Source organism: Cucurbitaria berberidis (genome assembly GCF_010015615.1).
Source record: "Cucurbitaria berberidis CBS 394.84 unplaced genomic scaffold K460scaffold_7, whole genome shotgun sequence".
Lineage (NCBI taxonomy): Eukaryota > Fungi > Ascomycota > Dothideomycetes > Pleosporales > Cucurbitariaceae > Cucurbitaria > Cucurbitaria berberidis.
The window spans coordinates 754454-775351 of record NW_024468941.1 but is presented as its reverse complement, the minus strand read 5'-3'; the positions used below and the strand labels follow the sequence as shown (position 1 = coordinate 775351).

The following is a 20898-nucleotide window of genomic DNA, read 5'->3' as shown; positions in this document are numbered from 1 at the left end:
GAACTCCCTACCGCACTTGGTGGCCTCCTATCTGACCTGCCCGCTGGACTGCCAACGGATGTAGTAGGTGGTCTCCTCTCTGACCTCCCTGCTGCCCTCCCGACCGACCTACCAATAGATGCATTAGGTGGTCTCCTCTCTGACCTGCCCACTGGACTGCCAACGGATGCGTTAGGTGGTGTTCTTTCCGGCCTCCCTACTGGGTTGCCAACAGATGCATTAGGTGGCCTTCTTTCTGAGGCGGGCCTCCCCACCGCTCTACCAACAGACGCATTAGGTGGTCTTCTTTCTGCCCTTCCTACTGGGTTGCCGACGGATGCATTAGGTGGTCTTCTTTCTGATCTTCCCACCGGGCTGCCGACAGATGCGATAGGTGGTCTTCTTAGTGACCTACCGACTGAACTCCCTGGGCTGCCAACAGATGCAGTGGGTGGGCTTCTTAGTGGCCTCTCCGCTGCTCTCCCGACTGAACTTCCTGTGCTTCCAACAGACGCATTGGGTGGGCTTCTTAGTGGCCTCCCTACTGAACTCCCCACCGGCCTACCGACAGACGCATTGGGTGGTCTCCTTAGTGGCCTCTCCGCTGCTCTCCCAACGGAACTGCCTGGGCTGCCAACAGACGTAGTAGGTGGGCTTCTTAGTGGCCTTCCCGCTGCTCTTCCAACTGAACTGCCTGGGCTGCCAACAGACGTAGTAGGTGGGCTTCTTAGTGGTCTTCCCGCTGCTCTTCCAACTGAACTCCCTGGGCTGCCAACAGACGCAGTAGGTGGGCTTCTTGGTGGCCTCCCCACATTGCTGCCAAGCGGCGTACTAGGAGGCTTACTATCCCCCGAAGCTTTGAACGGACTTCCTGATGGCCTCCCTGCTGGTATTCCCGCTGGAATTCCTTCTGGTCTACCCGTTGAATTGCCAACAGACGCTCTCGGTGGTCTGCTCGGTGGTCTTCCTGCTGCACTTACTGGTCTGCCCACTGGGCTGCCTGTACCAACAGACGCTCTCGGTGGTCTTCTTAGTGGTCTCTCTGATGGTCTTCCCACTGCACTGCCAACGGACGCTCTCGGTGGTCTTCTTAGTGGTCTTCCCAGTGTTCTTCCCGGCCTGCCAACAGACTTAGCAGGACTGCCAGTACCAACACAAGCTGTCGGTGGTCTTCTTAGTGATCTTGCGGCTGATCTTCCTACTGCATTGCCCACAAACCCGCTCGGTGGTCTTCTCAGTGGCCCTCCTGCTACACTCCCTAGTCTGCTGCCAGCTGGACTGCTAACAAGCGTAATTGCAGGATTGCCAGTACCAACAGGGGCTATCAATAGCCTTGTCAATGGGGTTCTTAGTGGTCTCTCTGCGCTCCCCACTGGTCTTCCTGCCGCTCTCCCCGCTGTTGCTTCCGCGTTGCCAGAAGGCCTCCCTGCCGTTGTATCTGCGTTGCCACTAGGAATCTTAGGCGGTGTTCCTGGCGTTCTCCCTGCCGTTGCATCCGCGTTGCCAGGGGGCCTCTTAGGTGGTCTCCCTCCCGTTGCTCCCGTATTACCAGGCCTCCTAGGTGGTCTCTCACCTGCTACGCCTTCTGCCCCCCCAGCTGCTTTAGGTGGTCTCCTAGGTGGTCTTCCAGCTGTTAAGCCTCCCAAAAACGCCGCTCCCACAGTTATACAAAGTGGTACGATTGAGGACCGTGTTTACAACTGGGCCTTCCTCTCTAATGGTGCTATCCAGGTTAACAAGTCCTTCCTATCACCTAAATTAAACGCCCTTACAGGATTCCTCGCCGACAGGACGTTTGTTGGTATGTTTACTGATGGGTTACACATTGGGAAAAATATCGTTCCTTACCCACCAGGGTACTTGCCTTTTATTTCAGGCTTGAATCTGCCCTCTGTGCTTCCCAGTCTTCTGAGTGGCATCGACGATGATTCGGGGGATTAGGGATTGTAAGTTTGAGTCTTCTATCGAAACGCTTTCTAAGCTCAGTTCATTCATTTTTATCTGGGCGTTTTCTTTTTAATGACGTTGATGTGCATGTAGCGCGCAGTAGAACTAGGATTATTTGCACAATGGAATGTATGCAAGTTCTGTTCCGTGTCGCGTGAATCTATAACTAGCTTTGTTCGCTAGTTTGACAACGTGTGGTACGATAGGAGCATCCCCATACCGGTTCTTTGTTATTTGCGCCACGCGGCCGGCATTTGTATGTAAAACGGTACCTGGATCAACAAGCGTATTCCAAAGAACGGGAGAATGGCATCGCTGTCACAGGAGTAACACGCGGTTATAATTGTGTGGATCAGGTGCATTGCGGATTTGCGCTAAGTCAATTCGAATTGACTATACACCCGTTAGCGATGCATCGGAAATTATTAACCTCACTGCCTGTACCGAGCAGAGTTGTGAAGTGTGTAAAAGCGCGCGGTCTCGGTACGTGGTCTCAAGAGAACAAACTACCCCTGGTCTCTTGGCATCTTCAGCGAGATGTTACGTCATCGTCTCAAGCAGTCTGACTCGAGTGTTTCCGTCACAGGCTCGCACTGCGGTTGTACTTTGGAAGTAAAGTACGCACTTAATCAGAGCCAGCAAAGAGCGTAGATGAAAGTCATGAGAAGAGGTAGAACCCTCGGCAAGTTGTCTAGAACTGCCCGCTCTTGCTTGTAGATCTCGGTTCGCCGCGCTGGCTAAATAACACTCTTCACCTGTAGCTAGACCGCCGCACCACCAACGACTACGCCGCAACACGCAACATTCTCTCCAATCCGTTTCGAATTCGGGAAAACTTCCTTCCAGTGTGACTCCGCCCACTTACCGTGTAAACTAGCCCCCTGATCGCATTAGACAGGAACCTCTTCCAGCCTTCGCTGGAACATCTTCGGGGCCATCAACGGCATTGGAAGCAAGGATAGATTAGATCGAAGTGGCACAGAGCGACGCAGCCCCCTTTGTTCTCACCCAACTGCGACGGAAGCTCTTGCTCAACTACCGCTTAGCAAGGTATCGGTTAGTAGTGTGAATGTGCAGAAAGCACGGCTTTCCACATCGCCCCAGAGGACTTCTAGTATGACCTGGTGGTTATCGATATTATAGGCGGAAGCCCAGTGCCCATTGGCGACTATGTTTCCTTCGACTCTTCCTCCTTAATTGCGAGTGCATCATATCAAGGGGAACTAACCAAAATGCAGGCCACCATTACAGTTCAGCGTGGTCAAGATTATATACATTCCCGCCTACTCTCATGGAGTAGCTTCGACTGGGGTACCTGAAAGAGCATCTGGCCCCGAGACCGCGCTCTCAGGCTTGGCGCTCTTGCTCATGCCTATGCATATTTTTCAACCGATTGGTCCAAAACACCTCAATAGAGCGGTCGAAACCCTCTCCCTCGGCATATGTATATATCCCGAGTGTAACATTGCCATTGATCGCCATCACCCAGACCCACGAGAAGAAGAATTTGATATCATTAGGCAGGCTCACTGGGTGCCCGTTAGTTACCACTCTCCCCTGGCTTCCATCACTTCGCTCGACTAGCTCCCCGTAGTTTTCACTCTTAATTTTCTTTATTTCCTTCATGTTACGGTTCAGGTATGCATGGGCTTGGGTGACGAACTGGCCCAACGTGATCGGATGATTGCCTTCATTGTTGATAGTCAGGGCGGCTGGTGACTGATATCGATACTGCTCGTCCTCAAAATATTCAGAATCATATTTTTGTTCGCATTCGCGGATGCAAACCTGGATGCGGCTCAGCGGCGGTTCAGTGAGAAATTCGTCCGCAAAGGGATGGCCCAAGAACGGGAGGTTGGTGGTCTGATCGTGGGGTCCAGTTGCAATTTCGATATCGTCTAAGGCGGCGAAGATGTTCCAGCGCAGGCGGTATAAGAGATCATGGCGGATTCGATGGCCCATATTGACACTCATTGCGCCGTCTGAATTTGAAGCAAGGTATGCCCAAGGCAAAATTCGGTGTTTGAGGGTGAAGGTGGCTAGTATGCGGCGTAATTCAACATATAAATTGTCCCTGCCAATCTTTTCCTGCTAAGCCTGTTGTAGCTTTTGGCTGCCTTGGCGACGGAGCTTATTAGCTAGCTATTAGCACGCATATTACACAAGGCGTAGTTTGAATTAGTTTGTAAGTAGAACTTTGAATAAGTTATAATAACAGTTCAGACACTAATAGTACTTAGTATTGCCTCATTCATGTGCTACCTATGAGTCATGGGTCTTATTCAGTCATTGCCTGAGAGTGCCATTCTGGTGGCATCGCATTTCTCAAGAGTACCGACCGCTGAATGAATGGTAGAACAACGTGATCTATGACCCTTCCAACCCCGAGTGATCCCCAACATACACAATCGTGGTCTAAGTCTCTTCCTCGGTGGCGTGTGCTGCAGTGACCTCCACGCCAGGAACAATCTTTTCGAAAGATTGCCTCAAATCGTTAACATGTGTCTGAGCGCAATTTGGGTGCGTTGGACCCCCGAATCGAGTTCTGCGGGTGACATCCACCTGAAGATGAATATACTTCAGACGTGGAAAGGAGCGTAGTAGGGTGCCATGCTTGTCAACGGGCAAGGTGTGATGCGTTATTGAGTGGTCCATTAGGGCTAGACTGCATTGTAACTCTAGTCTGGTAATCGAATTGACTTGAAGGATCGACCGAGTGGCAAGCCACTTTGCGAAGAGTGTCAAGTTATTTGCGGAGAGAAGGCTTTTCGAGTAGGGCAAGAGGGCTGTCTCGGTGTATATCTGGCGACAGACTAGGAGGAGACTGGGCACGTGTAGAGTGTGCTCGCGATGCCGCTCATCTTCTTCACTGTGGATGAGCCACTTGATCTGCTGGAAGTAATGTTCGTAAATGGAATTCCTTGACTCTGCCGACAGCTGCAGGAAGGGCGAAGCGATCTGATTGAGTTTGGAGCTGTTGACTTCATTAGAGTAGATACTAGAGGGAATGCATTATTGCGTACACTAGGAGGAGTGCGTCAAGCGGACCGCCCAAAACTCGCCTGTCGTCTTGCATATCGGTGATGATGTTTTGTGTTGTAGAGGCATGCTGCGCTATGAGAAGGTGCCACCTATCTTGACCTTAAGAGTCATTTCAACTTCGGTAATCAAAGGGCCGGGCATTGGACAAATTTGGGTCGTCCCAGAGCCGTAACGATTTATAGTCAAAGCAGACACTTTCCATTCGCTACCAGATGTGAATCGCGTTGCCGTGTACCGCATTTGTTTGGCACTGATGGAGCTGCGCAACAACAACAAAAGATAAGAACCTGCAACAAATACCTATAGTGACGATGGGTTAGCAAATCAGAAGATATAAAACGACACCGATCCTGAGGGGAAGGAACGCTGGAGCGTGTACAGAGTAGTCAAAGTGAATTCATCTGATTGGCTCCCGAACCGAGCCCCTGCGCCGGCCGTCTCCTCCCGCGACAACGATCGATGACGCATTCAAGTGCGACCCGACGACGCGTTCCAGACACAGGGAGACCACCAGTGTTTTGATTATTACCATCGCGTTGACTGCAATGTCGACAGCGGTACCGTTGGCTTGGAGGCGCCCTTGAATGTTCCAACCAATACTTCTGCACCATGAATAGCTCTAGAGCCGTCATGTCTCATGGCGAGCGTACGCGTTTATACAGCAGCGGTGGAGTGAAGGGGTCGAGGCACGAACGGTATATGACCGAAAACGCGTCGTTAAGAATCCCAGCTAACTATTGAAAGCACCACCAAGAACCCGACGAGCACAAGGTTTCGGGCGATGTCTACTATGACCTCTCCTCAGCCCAACACTGGGTCCGCTATCTAGCGGCATGATCGTACAACGACTGGGTTGGAGATGGATATTCTAGCCCATGGTAATAATGTGCTTCTTCAACATGCTCGTACACTGCTTCCTCCCTACGAAACTACGCGCCTTTGATCCTCAGCTGCAGGAGAGCGTAGTACGAGTAACAGACGGCGAAAACTCTCCGCACATCGTAGAAGTGGTACGGCAACAATGTACGGTAGCAACCATGGAACTGAATCTAACACCTAACAACGGAGCCGCCTAGAGCAAATGGGACAACGCCAGGTACTCTCATGATGACTGAAGATTAAGACAACGGAACGCTACGGAAAAAGAACGCTACTCCCTGGAGCGACCCCCAAATCTTCGTGCAGCCCAATATTGTAATAACAAATGGTTACCACGCTCTTCTCTTTGACACCACATACCATCTACACGAAAATGCAACTTGTCTGCCAGGATAAGTATGGCCTCCATATTGAAATGGTGGCCTCCTACGTTTTGGTCCTAGCCTGGGCCTTATTTGCAGTATGGTTCCTAGCTAGGAATAACTTAGCAATCATAGATGTTCTCAACTCGCGTATTCGCTTGCCTGCCCGCCCGCCTGCGCCGAACTTCTAAAGGAGTCTCTTGCTACTGTAGCATTGTTCTCTTACTCCTAATTCTACCTAAAATGTTGAGGAACAGTTGATACCCCCAGTAACCATTCGTTGTTACCTTTGCAGCGAAGAGTACTGCTCGCATATTTAGCACTACGATTGCTTGATAAGCTGAAAGATACCTGAAGTTTACTATAGGGCGATATCTCTTCCTCAAGTAACACCATGAAGGCGAGGACTCAATGAAAAGAAATAACCTTCTGTATGACACAGATCGAGTTAAGGGCAGGGCATTGCTCGCAGGCGGACCAGCCACCCTCACGAGAATAACCCAGCGGAACCCCGTGTGGTCAAAACCTGCGGTTCCGCCCTCCATACGTGTCGGGGAGGCGCATGCCGGCATGCACTTTGTTCCGAACCCACAGAACCTAACGAGCCAGCTCGTAAAGGAACCCAGTCGCCCCTCGACGAAACCGGCGCTAAGAGAGGCCAAGGACCACATGTCATGAATCCCAGGACATGACTCGACGGTGGAAGACCGCGGCCAGACCAGCTGAACCCACGGTTTCCACCAGCAGGGTCACGGCGCGCTCTATATACGCGCCATCTCCCGCTCGACCCAATAGCGGAGACGAAACATGACTTGCATGCTCGACTCTGATGCTTACATGCCCATGCTGGCGAGCGATGCCACCAAGGCGAGCCCGGAAGCAGCAGTGCTGACTACCTACTCATTCCAGGGTGCGGGTGTTGTCTGAAGGATTGAAGTTGTGATGTGAGTCAGAGACTCGATGTTGGTGCGACAAGGCGAGAAAGTGAGTGACTGCAGGCGGACCAGCCACCTTCGCAGTGTCACCATGGCAGTCATCTCAGCACGTCTAGCGTGTAGATGCTATCCGTCTCCGTGCTTTGAAGGGATGCTCCAAAGCGAGACACAGATCTCTCTGTATGACCAGGGCGGATGCTCCTGACGAAGACGTCGCTTGTTGCGTAGAGGTTTGTTGTTGTCCTGTGATATCGGGCGAGGACTGCACAATGGTTGCGTGCGAGGGCGAGAAAGGAAGCGATGTCTACTTGAGAGTCAGTAGAGAAGAGGGCCGCATGGTAGGGGAGAAAACAAGAAACAGAGGGTAAAGCTCGATACTTAAAGGCGCTGGTCTGATGAGCTTGGGCCACCACGCTAATGGTAGTCTAATCTGTGAGTCAAGTGGAGGATATCACGGTGAAAGAGAGGGAGCGGATCGCGGATTACGCGCAAAGAGGGCCCTGAAGGCCGTCACTGCGGCCTTCACTCGAAATTCGCTAAGCTCCCACAGCTATATTGCCTCGATATCAGTCTTTAATTAGGACGGAGCTGTGCCGTCAATATTTGGGTGTAGACCCGCGAAAACGATGCTTCCTGTAGAGAGAAATTCGAATGTCTAGTAGATCAGTATGGCTTCTAGCTTGTTACAATCTCCTCAGAGCATATGAACGCATCTGGGCGAAGATTTGACCGCGTGTATGCTTGTTTTCACGTGGAAACTGTAGAGAAAATGCGCGCTTTTAGTCGCGTCGGTGAAACAGCGCGTTTGCACTTCGCACGCTATAGCACTCTTTTGTATAGCATGGCGTGTTTTAAGGCTTCTCCTTCACCATGAATCTTCTCACACACTCAAGGTAGTCGTTTTAACCCTCGATTACGCCGTACGATTGAAGCTTCCCCAAAGCCTTCGCCGACCGAACAACCTCGAACCTTCATACGTACCATTTCGATACTATTTTCGGACGCCATACCCTCTCAATCCCTCCTCCGACGATCAAAATGCAGCGCGCAGAGTGGAATTTGCAGCCGTACGTCGGTTCTTTTGTGAACACCGAGGAAGACATCACGCTCGTGATAAGCTGCTGCAACTGGGGCAAACTTACGCTTACTATCTGGGGAACAACCGACGTCTTCACTATCCGCCCTTACAACTTCAGCTCATCTCTCTTCCCTCCGGACTTGTTCTACATCGGGGACTGCTGGCCTAAAGCCAGTGTCAACATGGTGTCCAAGAAAGTGACGCAAATGCACTTTAGCCAAGAAGGTGGACGAATCACCGGGTTCACCTGGGATTGCGATTCTGGGACTGGGAAACTGTACTTCGAGAGATCTGCTGCCGCCGAACTCCAAGGCCTTGCGAAGCCCATCTCTCCATTGCTTCGGCTCCCCGGAGAGCTCAGGAATAAGATCTATGGCTACTTGTTCATAGACGAAGTGTTGGAACTGGGAGCTCACGGCGATGGCATCCAATTCATACATCGACGAGAAGATCTAGCTAGTGGGCAGACAGTCCATACACTCGCAAGTGTGTGCCAGCAGTTACATCAGGAAACCCACGGTCTGCCTTTAACTACAGCCCGACTTGTTACCACTCGCCGGGACTTCCTCAAGCTCCTTGATCGCAAAGACGATCTCATAAACTGCCGAATGCGACAAGTCCGAATCGTGAGCGGCTTCGAGAACTTGGTGAAGAGTCGAAACATAGCCAGCATGTCCCCCATCATCGACTTCTGCCGTGAACATCCACACGTGGAGGTTCGCATCACGATTGGCGACTTTCGCTACAATCCTCACGATCCAGTAGCGTTTGTACGCACTGGCCTCATTATTCGACAAGCTTTCCGTGGGGACCATAAATTCGCCTTCAAACAAGACCAAAAGGCTGTGCTGGACTGGCGCAGAGGTCGCTTAGAGGCACAATTGAAAGTGCCCAAGTTGAAGATACTTGCGGCACCTGGAAAGGATTTTGAAGGCGTGCGTAAGTTCAAGAAGCGCCTGCGTGACATCCTCAAGAGCGGAAACCTCGAGATGAAGAAGATCCTGCGCTTATATGGGGGCGCACTCCACCGGCTTCTTGAGGATGTCTCGCAACCCTTCCTTGAAGGCATCTAGCAACATGGGTGTTATGGGGAGTTTTCTTTTAGAAGTAGTAGTATAGCTGAATATAAGCAAGACGGTCTTTGAGAATAAGTTTAAACTGCCCAACGTGCAACGTAGTCACTAAAGAGGATCTCTAAATAGAGACGTAGCCCTCGTGGTTCTACCGAAGGCCTCCCTACCATGGTTTTGGGTTAGTATCTTAGTACTGTGAACGTCTCCAGGCTATAGCATAAGGAGAGTACTTAGATTAAACGAGTCTCTTGTATGCGTATAGATAGATGTCTACGTGGCTAATCTAAACTCTATTAATTGCCTTGAAGATGGCCATACGATTCCTACCCTTCTTAGCCTTTTCCTACATATCTACGCACTGAATCGCCCTCAAAGCTGATAAGTAGCTAACAGTCTTCTAGATATTGTAATAAGCAGTAATTGACACCTGTAAAAACAGCTCAGAACCTTCTCGCTGTACTATAATATCACTCACTTCTAGCCGTAACATCCGCGAGTCTAGACAAGCCCCTACATTGGCAACTCTTTGATGCACTTAGTCAACCAAACTGTATACCTCCAGGGTACCGTTTGAGGAGATAGAAGATAGCTAAGAAAGTATCCGAGTACCGCCCGTGCGTGCTGTCATATCCACGAACGGGACGGCACGAGTAAGCGCCTCCATTCGACAAGTCAGAGCTGAAACGGGAGGCGCCGGACTATTGGTTGGTGGCTTGACGATCGGCACTTCGAGTACACACACACCTTCGTCACAACAGATAAAAAACCCTATTTCCCAATTATCTTGTTGCCTGGAACATGAATTTGACCATCAGCCGCACTGCCTAGATAGGCTGAAGTATTTGGTGCGGCTGTGCAAACTTCGAGTATGCTGTTTCGCTTACCCTTGTTCACTGCCACTGCCGCTTTCGCAAGCCCCTCTGCAGGTGTAGTTCGCCGACATGTACAGCCCTGTAGTCTGGGCGGTATACATTTATCTTGCTGTCGCCTCGAATTTCCATCTTACATATAATTCCTGGCTACGTTACGCGAGTAAATGGTATGTCCTTACATTGTTAAGCACTTCTTGAGGCTACACTTCGTTTCAACCCTACTGTCTATTCCGACCAGATAGATTCCACGATCCAAGCATGCAGACTACTCTCTCCTCCCCACAAGGCTCACGCAGCTCATCTTCAAGTGCCGCCTATCCATTCACATTCCGTTGTGCACCGCCTGGAAAGGAGTCAGAAGACCAAGGCGCGTCGAACACGCTATGCTACAACTGCGCGCAACTAGATCTAGAGCAGAGCTTCGCAAATGCATTTGAACTCTACGAAGGCGCTCGAAGAGGCATGATCGAAAGACGGCTTGCATCATGCCGGAAGGGCAACGGGCCGGTCTACCTCAAGGACTTTTACTTTGTTACGTCTCTTGGATCCCGCCTCTCTCAACCGAGGAACTGCAAATTGTGTAACTTCCTGGCACGAATGACTATCCAGCCATCGAAAGGAACATATAAATTGCTCGCATTTTGCAGCAGCGAGAGCTACTTATTCGAACCTCGCAAGAAGGATGTTCGTGCCCGTACCGTACGCAGACCATGGGAGGCAACTCGTTACAACACAGTGGAGGAACACGACATGGCCAATTCGGTCGAGCACAACGTCTTCATGGCTATCGTCCCCGAAATTTCTGGAATCCCCAAGACCGGAGTGCCGGTGCGATGGTTCGAAACTGACCTCCCGAGGAATGGGTCGATCTACCGCTTAACTGCTCCAGAATCAGACATTCATCGACTCGTTCTACCCCGAGAGTCTGGATCGCGCGCAGACTTTGGATTGATGCGTGCCTGGCTTACTCGCTGTCGCTGTCACCACATCAACTGTGCACGGCGTAAACCTGCTGGTGCTACGCTTCCAGGATTTCGTGTCATCGATTGCCGCAAAGAGCCTCCTGAGATCGTGAAACGGCCTTGGTCAGAGAGGTACGTTGCACTTAGCTATGTCTGGGGTCCACCATCTGGTGACTGGCCGCAGACGATTCTCGACGCTGTCGAGGTAACGAAGCGCTTGGGCGAGCGGTACCTGTGGGTGGATCGCACGTGCATCGATCAGTCGAATCTGGAAGAGAAAATGTTCCTGATATCCAAGATGGATGCGATTTATGAGGGCGCCGAGTTTACAATCGTTTGTGCGGCGGGTGACGCAAGGACGGGGCTACCGGGTGTAAACACGACGCCACGGAGACCACAGCCTTGGGTTGAATTGGAACAACGGAGCGAGAAAGCCAAAGGCAAGCGCGCTGCTCGGTTTGCTCCAGGTTCCATTGGAGAGATCATAGGTATCACCGAGGAGGAATACGAATTAGAGCGAGTGGGTGAGACGGAGTGGTTGGACGACCTTCGATTTGGGATGAGAGGAAAGATGGCGTTCGACTTTGGTGAACTGCTCGCAGACATTAAACTGAAGGAGAAGTATGATATACCCAGCAATCATCTCGCATGGTTCAAGGAGATGGCTGAGCACGATGGGCACGACCGTGTCGAGGATTACCTTGATATTCAGAAGGAGTTGGCCCGCCGCATAGGGATTCCTCTAAAAGGGATAGTCCCCTTCTTTAAGCGCGAGCTCGCAGAAAAGGAGGGTTGGGATCTGGATCCGTCAGAGTTGGATACCATGCCTATTTCTGAGCGACCCATGAAAGAATCATCTAGGCCGAAGAGGCCGCTACCTTCTAGCAAAACGGAAGGCAAGTTTACTCTAGTATCGTCCATGCAGGAGCCGAGAACGACGGTAAGAAACTCAGAATGGGCAACTCGCGGCTGGACCTATCAAGAAGGAGTGCTTTCAAACCGCCGCCTAGTCTTCACTGAAGAGCAGGTCTACTGGGAGTGTCGCGGTATGGCTGTCTGCGAGACAGTCGACATAGCTCTCAATGTTGTCCACGAGCCATCTGGAGGCCGTATGGCTAATTACATGTTGTCTGGAATCTTCGACAACGACTTACATCAGCCATCAGAATTGCCGTATGGATTTGATCCGCCGAAGAAAGAAGATATTGGAGATCAAGTAGTAGCCCTGGATGGACATATTCAGGCATTCACCTCGCGGAAGCTTACTAACGGTGATGACTCCCTGGCAGCCTTCATGGGTGTTGCTGCAAGCTACACGACGGATGCAGGATTGTACCTCTTACTTGGACTCCCAGTCTGGGCCGGCGCTTTTGCTAATGACAAGCCTGGACTGCAACACACCTTTGCTCTGTCTATCTCGAGCTGGACCCACGTTGCCGATCAAATCGAACCAGGAGCAGAAATGTACGTCGGCGACTGTCCTCGGAGAAGTCAGTTCCCGTCTTGGACTTGGGCAGGATGGCAAGGCTCCGTTGCATTCTGTAATCAGAAGCAGAGCAAAACCCACCGAATGGACGAGACTAATAAACATGTCGTCGTAGCCACATTGCTCCCTGGTCCTAAATCCATTGGCAAAGACGGTCATCACGATACTGCAGCTGTAGACCCATACCACAGTGACTATTTCAAGGCTCTCACGAGCAAAGAATGGGTCGACGGTATGCAACAGATCTGGTCGGCGGAGATGATGCTGCACGATACCGAAGGCACATACGCATCATTGTTGACGGGCTGGGCTCCAATACGAACGATAGGCGACCCTAGTATGACTTGGCTTCTCACCATCCACAAGCCGCTCGTTCTGCGACATCTGTATCTCATGCACTCGGCGGCCCAAGGCGAATGGCGGCGTTTGATGGGCAAAATCGTCAGTGTCCATCTCTCGATTCCAATAACGGAAGCTCAGCTTGTGGCAGACCATAAAACCGGGCATCTTGTGTTTGTGCTTGTATTTGCGAGCATGATTCCGTTCGTTTATAATGGTATTGCGCGGTACTTGATCCTGCGACGCGCGGACGAGGCCGATCGTTGGGAAAGAATTGGCCGCCTGAATATGTGGCTGACAGAGAAAGAGATGGACACCTTTAGGAAACCCGAGGATTTGATTGCTGCACTGCCGGTAAGGCCTTTTGGTAAGGACATTACCATTAGTTGAAGTGTCGTATTCGGGTGGAATGATGTGGAGTGGAAGGTTGATTGTCGCCGAGCACCCCGCCTCTAGGCAACTGCACTGCCCCAAAGGATTCAAGTGATCACGAATACCTTCGCAATCGGTTCGAAGCACTGAAACATCCCTTTACATGATGGAGTATGCAAGAAATAAAAGGATCAAGGAGAGCGAAAGGGATGCAAGGCTGAAAATGTACGTATGTCCATCTAAAATAAAAGACGGGAACTTATGAGCATCACAGTACACGCCGCAACCAACTCTCATCACCACTTCTCCGTCTACCAGGGGAAATCCGTCTCGAAATATACTCATACACCATCACCTGCAGTACTGCTCCCTTCCAACGGGAGCACATCACCTACAGGTACAACCCGAGACAAGGCTACCATCTCTCCATTGACAAAGACGAACAAGAACTTTTTTCAAACAGACAGGACGGGCAGGTATGGCGACACCTCTCTATCCTGAGGGTATGTCGCCAAACCCACGAGGAAGCCAGGCTGCTACCATTCAGCGAAAACACATTCTATTTCAACTCGCCGCGGCTGTTTAGCTTCCTGTCAAAGCTCAGCGATGAGCAGCGTAGCACGGTCAGAGGACTCGAGATGACGTTTGCGCTGGGTAGGAACGACCAGCTTTTGCTTGGACCGGCGACGGTGGGTAGCGTTGACTTTGTCAAGGCGTTGATGGAAATGGTAGGACTGAAGGCGCTGAAGTTTAATATTGAGTATATGGATGCAAGGGCTAGGACAGAAGATACGAGAGCACAACTTGGGAGAGGTCTTGAATGTGCTGTGGGTAGCTTGAGAAAATGGGTAAGGGAAGGCAAAGGCGAACAGTTGAAGGCGGTGATAGAGATTCGAGGTGTGCGTTCGGAGGACTTTGCTGGTTTGGAATGTGATGTTTAGCTGTATGCCCACAGTGAGGCGTCACTGGTCTATAGAAAGCTGCCGCTTGAAAAGCGATCGCTGAAACCCTTGGATTTACTGAGCATCTCCCTCCTCTGCTTATGATTGACCGTTCCGCTGACTGCCATGTCTTTCTCGTAGTCGAAGGCGCGCTTGCTCGGATCATCTTCCTTCTCCTTGCCCGTGCCCTTCTCCTGGTGCTGGTCCACGAGACTCTTTCCTCGCGCTGCGTCGATCTTCTCTCGGATTTTGCGCGCCCTCCGCTCCTCATCTTTGGTCTTTCTTGACTCTGTTGTGGTAGCTGCGGACGAGTTGGATGGTGGCACAATGCCCAAGGCCTCGTCCTGTAACCGCTTGAGCTTCTGCTCTGGCGTCTCAGTCCATGCGCTGCTCAGGCCGCCTGTGCCTCCAGCGCCTTTGCCCGTGTTGAACTTCCGTGCGCGCATCTTGGTCGGGTCCATGCGTGCTGCGAGATCGTCCTGCGTGGGAGGCATGGTCATCCAGTCGTCTCGTTGCGCTTTCTTCGGTGCTTCCGCGGTAAACTGCGGATCTGTGTCGAATGCCGATTTTGCTGGTCGATTGTCTCCATTGTTGTAACTTGTGTAGCTCACGCCAGCAGGAGGGGGCGCTGGCCCAAAGTCGTCATCGCTGCTGCTATCTGAGTCGTCGTCGGGTGGGTTTGACGGCCGTTGGTCGAGAGGCGCTGGCGGCGGGGCTGGTCCCACGACGCGCGCAGGCTTGGAGGCCTGTGGAGGTGCTGGACCAACATCGCTATCGGGGCTGGTTGATCGCGAAATTGCATCTGGTGGTAATGAAGGTCCTACTGTACGCGGAGGAGCTGGTCCTATAACTCTGCGGCGTTTGTCGCTGGCGTCTGGGCTCGATGTGCGGTCCTCGTCATGGTCGCGACTACGTTTGGATACGTTTGCAGGTAAGGCCGGTCCTATTGAAGGCATTGTAAGTGTTGTGCTGTGGGATGTTCTGTCTTTAGCAGCGTGATGCCTCTCTGAAAGGTGACGTTCGGTGGTGGAGCTTGTGCACGGCCTCAGTACCCCCAATGGCGCAAAGTGCGCCTTGGAGCTTGATACGCGCGCCATTCGCGAGAGCTCCCTGAAGCCTCCGTCTATTCTATCGAGAGATACCTCTTGATACCACCCAGCTCGCCCTCCCGATTTCGAATTCGCTCCTGGCGCGATCTCACTACGCCAAACCTTCCGCTCCGCAGGCACCTCTATCTCGTATCGCGCACCGTTGCCTGCCATCCCCGCACATCCGCCAATTTATACGAATAACGAAAGGCATGATATAGAAGAGCTGGGAAGAAGACGCCAAAAGATCGCAGGTCCGCCAATACAAGTCCGCGTGAAGCGATGCTTTGCCGAGTACGAGCCCCATGAGCTCAGATTCGGGAGAGAGCCACTCCAGTGCTCACGATGACTATGGAGACGAGATAGACATTGGGGGAGGCGCTGAGCATGCTTCACCCGAGGAAGCACATGCGACTGAAGCGAGTGCGGCCGGCGACTATTTTGCAGATGGGGTAGAAGGGGAGGAACTGGAGTCGGTGGGTAGCGGCGCCAATGGCTTGACTTTTGCCATAACGAGGAGTAGCTTCTCCCGGCAGGACGAAGAGGAAACAGCGTCACAGTTGTCAATAAGACCCAAGCTTGAGAGACCTGGAAGCCCTGAGTCGACATCCACACCAGATGATACCCCGTCGATACAGGTATGTACTGAACCTCTCAATGGACCTCATCTCTGACTATTGTAGGGCTCTGGCTTGTCCTCACCGGGCAGCAGTGTACCCGTCTCTCATAACTCCCTGCGACAACATCGACCGGCCTCCCTTCAACCATTTGAACGCCGGTTCTCCTCGCGCCTATCGCCCTCTCCACTAGCATCTCCTCGCGGAGCATCACCCGCCTTCCTTTCCCCACACTCACGGCAATCTTCCTTGTCGAGCAATCTGCTCTTTCGGCAGCTATCAGACGGAGATGGAGATAGTGCAGATACCCCACAGGCGCCATGGGAGGTCGTGCGGTGGACCAAGTTGAAGAAAATCACCGGGCAGGTCTTCTCCGAAGTGGGCAAGCGCAACTTTGGAAGGCCGACATGCCTTAATGTTACCGTCTCGCTTGCAATAGGAACTTCAAAGGGCTTCATTCTCGTATTTGATTACCAGCAGGTGCTCAAGTCCATCATCGGCCCTGGCACAAAAGGTATGCTCTGCGGGACCATCACACGATACTGAAATCTGACCACAATCGTAGCTGTTGAGTGCGGGGCGATAACCGCGCTTGCAATCTCTGCCGACCATTCGACTATCGCGGGTGGGCACGCTACAGGTCACATCTTCACATGGGAGTTGGCTAAACCGGCCAAACCATTCCTCCATATACCTCCACTGGAACGAGCGACTTTGGACAACAGGAAATCCGATGGCCATGTATCCGGTGTCGGAATCCTCCATTTGGGCTTTCTGGGCACGCGCCATACGGCTCTCGTCTCTGCGGACGATGGTGGCATGGCCTTTTCGCATCTCGCTACGCGTGGGCTGGGAGCTATCGCGAGGTCGGTGAAGACCACTCGAATTCTTGGAAGATACCCGCCGTCAGAAAAATCTCTTGAGAAGCCGCGGAAACCTAGTTCTGTGCTGGCGTTCTCCCCACTCCCTCTAGGGAACGTAGAGCAGCCGACGGATGGCATGGGTCTGACGGCTCTGTTGACCCCATATCTGCTTGTCATCGTTTCAACGACACCCGTGGCACAAACACAACACAAAGCGCCTCGGCCAAAGGACGTCACTCCTCACAGTGCACTGAGTGGATGTTTAGCATGGTTCCCAGCTGTGAAGCTGAAGAACCCTTCGAATGACCCGAGCAAGGCAATCTCGAAGACCAAGCTCGTATACTGCTGGTCCAATGTGCTGACCATCCTTGACGTGGACAGCGTTGTTGCTCCGCCCACAGAGAAGGAGAAGCCCACAGAGCTCCGGTTTCGACCGCGAAGTCGATGGAAAGCAGACGAGGCTATAGTTGCTGTGCAATGGCTCAGTAGGTCAGTGCTCGGAGTGCTGACAATCAGCCAGCGCTTGGTCATTCTCGAGGACAATACGCTGCGAATGACAGACTCGTTCGATCTGCTGCAGAAACACATATACCATTCAGACCTGTTTTCACGGCAGCTGAGGCCAGTAATAGAGCACCTAGACGAACAAGACACGTCGATGCATGGTGTCGTAGCAGACGCGTTCTACATGAGTTTCCGAGCCTACAAGGGTCGGCTGTTTCTGTTAGGCTTCAACGACGTTGCAATCGGTACCTTGTCTAATTGGGCGGACCGATTGATGGCGCTCATGGAAGATGGCGACTTTATAGCTGCCATTGGCCTGGCGACATCCTACTATGTCGGTGAGGCAGACAAATTGACAGTCGGCCTACCCGAGGATGACAAGGCACGACATGCCCTTGTTCAACAAAAGCTTCTCGAAATGATCGCCGCGTCTTTGAAGTACACCTTCTCACGAGAAGACGGCCATGACGAAGAAGCAAGACAAGAGCGCTTCAAAGAGCTTGCCGAGGTAGTCTTCACAGGACTGCTCAGTATGAAGGAACTCGACTTTCTATTCGAAGAAGTGTACGATGCTTTCGAAGAAGGTTCGGCTGAGAAGTCCTTCTTCGAGACTCTTGAGCCCTACATACTGGACGACGAAATCACCGCCGTACCACCAAGTGTCCTAAAGGACCTCATCACTTTCTATGCATCAGCTAACCGCGCAAGCCAACTTGAGGAGATGATTTGCCGGCTTAGTACTGACACGATGGACCTCAACCAAGTCACAACCCTCTGTCAGCAATACGTCTTGTACGACGCACTGATATACATTTGGACACGGGCGATTGGTGATTACATTACGCCACTGACCAACATTCTGGAACTCATCAAACTCGTGGATTTCGACGTAGATGAGACCGAGAACATCTACATGACCTCAGCGAAGAAGATTTTCCCCTACTTAGCATACACGTTCACGGGACGCGTCTACCCTGGTGGCATGCTCATGGAAGATGAGCAAGCTCATAGTGCAAAGAAGGATATGTACCGATTTCTATTCTCGGGTAAAATCTTGCAGTGGCCACCAGGGTCAGGTGATGTAGTTCTCACACGAACGGACAAAACCCAAGAGCCACCTTTTCCGTACTTGCAGCTCGTACTCGAGTTCGATGCATCGAGTTTCATGAGCATGCTCAATGAAGCCTTTGAAGATAGCTTCCTGAACGGAGACCAAGAAGCGACCAACGGAAGCCAAACCAACGGCACACAGCACGGCTCCGCTCTTACGCCCACTCGTCAGTACATCATCAACATCCTCTTCGGCATCATGACCGCCGAAAACTTCGACGTCGAGGACATCCTCTACTTCTACATGTTTATTGCACGGAACCTGCCAAAGTACCCTCAGCACATTATGCTCCCTGGAACTACGCTACACCAAGTTCTTGTTGGTCTCTGCCGCTACCCCACGGAGGTTATCAAAGAGGATTGTCAGCTTTCCGTGGAGTACTTGCTCTCGATGTACCACCCACCAAATCCTCAGAGCTTAGTGCCACTGTTCGAAAAGGCCGGATTTCACCGCGTGCTCAAGTCCGTCTATCGTGGCGCTCATCAGTATGCTAGGCTACTCGAGACTTATCTGGATGACACAGAAGACGAAGAAGCCGTGTTCGACTGCATTAGTGATGTTCTGCGACCGAGCAAAGGACTCATCAAGAAGCAAGTCAACGAAGTCAAAGCAGTCATCGTCAACCGTGCGACAGATCTGGCGGCTGTCGATGCTTCGCAAACTGCAGTAACACTCAAACAATATGCACCCGACCTTCTGAAATCGGTTCTGGAAGCCATTGAAGACGACTCAGACGCCCAGTATCGCTACCTAGAAGCACTTATTGAGCCCGAGCATGCGCAAAATCAGGCTGGCGAGCCGACATTGATCGACGAAAACCTTCCATCGGGCTTCATTGAACGCTATGTGCAGCTCATGTGCACTTACAACAGCGCCCATGTTGCAGACTTTGTCAGTATGCTCAAGTCGGGCGACTTGAAATTGGATCCGGTGCTTCCAGCATTGGAACAGAGTGGAGCTATCGACGCAGCGGTCATTCTTATGGCTCGCGATGGTTTAGTCAAGGATGCTATGGACCGTCTTGTGAAGCACTTGGGCACACTTGAGACTGCTTTGACGGGGCTGATAGGTGCAGCCGCGCAAAGTCCCGATGTCGCAAACACTGAGGAAGCGGTCCAGGATCTTCTCGAAGATATCCAGAAATATGTCAAAGTCGGTATATGGCTGTGCCAAGGACAGACGCGATCAAAAGACCGAAGGCCTGAGTCAGTTGACGACAGACGAAAGTCGGCGTACGGCGAAGTTCGCGAAGTTGACCTTGCGCTCGATGAGCTCCTCTGGCTTGACCTCGTCGACACATGTGTCCGGCTTATCAGGGACACGTCTAGCGCCGTTGCCGAGCTCGATGCAGCTGTCGCTTCACCAAACACAAGCCAGTCCGATATCATCGACGGTGCTCGCATAGTCTCTGCTCTCCGCTCTTCTGTCCAGCAGACGTTCTCCGCCCTTCTTGCGTCCACTACCATCCCACCGGCAAAGAAGGCTACCATGTCCAACAAGTCCCAATCCATCACGTCGCGTCCACCCCTCCGCCACACCCAATCGCAAACCCAAAGCAACCCCTCGTTCCTCCGCATCCTGCGCTGTTTCCTGACTCGGGCAACACATAGCTACTCACCCTCCCTATCACATCTGCGCTCTGTTCTCGCAGAGGTTTTCGCGGCTTACACTTTCGAAGAGACCATTCTCAGCCTGGCGAACCGATTTCTCGATAAGGAGAGCTTCGAGCACGTCAACGAGATAACACAGCTGAGGAGACATGGGTGGCGACCAAGAGGTCAGGTGTGTGAAGGGTGCAAGAAGAGAGCGTGGGGTCCGGGTGCAGGGTTGGGGAGTGGGATCTGGGAGGCATGGGAGCGGGGTGAATCAGAGAGGATTCGGAGGAGGGTTGAGGATTCTAGTGGGACGGACGACGAGGTTGGCGGGAAAGGCAAAGGAAAGAGACCTAGTCGGGATGAGATCAGCGTTGATCCTGAGGAAGAAGCGAGTGATGGGGCAGGTGTCCTAGTGTTGTTTGCTTGTCGACACCTCTGGCACAAACAGTGCGTGGAAAAAGCGAGTGTCACGGAGGGCAGCGGGGGAGAAGAGGGCGCAAGAACGCAAGGAAGATTAAGGTGTCCACTTTGTAGATAGCTGTCTTCATGTATATATTGGTACGACTAATACGGTTACTTTTGTTGATAGGACTTTACCAAGAGATGCCAATTTTGGAGGCGTCACTTAATTTCCGCCAAGTTATAGCCTGTTGTGACGACTATCGAAAGCGAAGGGAAGATACCCTCATATGTAAGTAACCCGAAGCAACTCATCGGGATCTACGACACTCTCCCACGGTCATCCACGAAGGAGGTACCCATCCTCTCTCTCCAAGGTCCGGTCTCGTATCCCGCTCCGTGGTCTAGCTCGTGCCCGACGACCTAGGCTCAGCATTTTCCCACTCCAGCTACC

The 20898-nt window shown here is 52.0% G+C and overlaps 7 protein-coding genes across 7 annotated transcripts in view; 4 read left to right on the top strand and 3 right to left on the bottom strand.

The window, feature by feature from the left end:
• The window catches only part of K460DRAFT_399326 (uncharacterized protein), a gene marked incomplete at both ends in the record, with an annotated part of 3197 nt that extends 1277 nt beyond the window's left edge, over positions 1-1920 (top strand). The window contains 2 exons of the mRNA XM_040936236.1: positions 65-1780; positions 1856-1920. Of these exons, the coding sequence (XP_040782932.1) occupies positions 65-1780; positions 1856-1920 (1781 nt within the window). The remainder of the gene's footprint in view (positions 1-64; positions 1781-1855) is intronic.
• Positions 1921-3273: 1353 nt separating this feature from the next.
• Positions 3274-3888, bottom strand: K460DRAFT_296082 (uncharacterized protein; the record flags this gene model as incomplete). The annotated part of the gene is made up of 1 exon (XM_040929607.1): positions 3274-3888. The coding sequence occupies one exon, from the start codon at positions 3886-3888 to the stop codon at positions 3274-3276; it is 615 nt and encodes a 204-aa protein (XP_040782931.1).
• Positions 3889-4341: 453 nt separating this feature from the next.
• Positions 4342-5002, bottom strand: K460DRAFT_437447 (uncharacterized protein; the record flags this gene model as incomplete). The annotated part of the gene is made up of 2 exons (XM_040938418.1): positions 4342-4900; positions 4950-5002. The coding sequence occupies 2 exons, from the start codon at positions 5000-5002 to the stop codon at positions 4342-4344; spliced, it is 612 nt and encodes a 203-aa protein (XP_040782930.1).
• Positions 5003-8332: 3330 nt separating this feature from the next.
• Positions 8333-8959, top strand: K460DRAFT_259046 (uncharacterized protein; the record flags this gene model as incomplete). The annotated part of the gene is made up of 1 exon (XM_040927446.1): positions 8333-8959. A coding segment is annotated over one exon (627 nt), but the record flags the coding sequence as incomplete, so codon positions are not given.
• A 1466-nt stretch (positions 8960-10425) lies between these two features.
• Positions 10426-13344, top strand: K460DRAFT_297065 (HET-domain-containing protein; the record flags this gene model as incomplete). The annotated part of the gene is made up of 1 exon (XM_040929675.1): positions 10426-13344. The coding sequence occupies one exon, from the start codon at positions 10426-10428 to the stop codon at positions 13342-13344; it is 2919 nt and encodes a 972-aa protein (XP_040782928.1).
• Positions 13345-14296: 952 nt separating this feature from the next.
• Positions 14297-15223, bottom strand: K460DRAFT_381181 (uncharacterized protein; the record flags this gene model as incomplete). The annotated part of the gene is made up of 1 exon (XM_040935326.1): positions 14297-15223. The coding sequence occupies one exon, from the start codon at positions 15221-15223 to the stop codon at positions 14297-14299; it is 927 nt and encodes a 308-aa protein (XP_040782927.1).
• Positions 15224-15363: 140 nt separating this feature from the next.
• On the top strand, positions 15364-20679 carry K460DRAFT_348722 (uncharacterized protein). Its single transcript, XM_040931399.1, has 3 exons — positions 15364-15993; positions 16039-16486; positions 16538-20679. Exons 1-3 carry the CDS (start codon positions 15661-15663, stop codon positions 20581-20583), a joined length of 4827 nt encoding a protein of 1608 aa, XP_040782926.1. The 5' UTR covers positions 15364-15660; the 3' UTR covers positions 20584-20679.
• Positions 20680-20898: the final 219 nt, after the last annotated feature.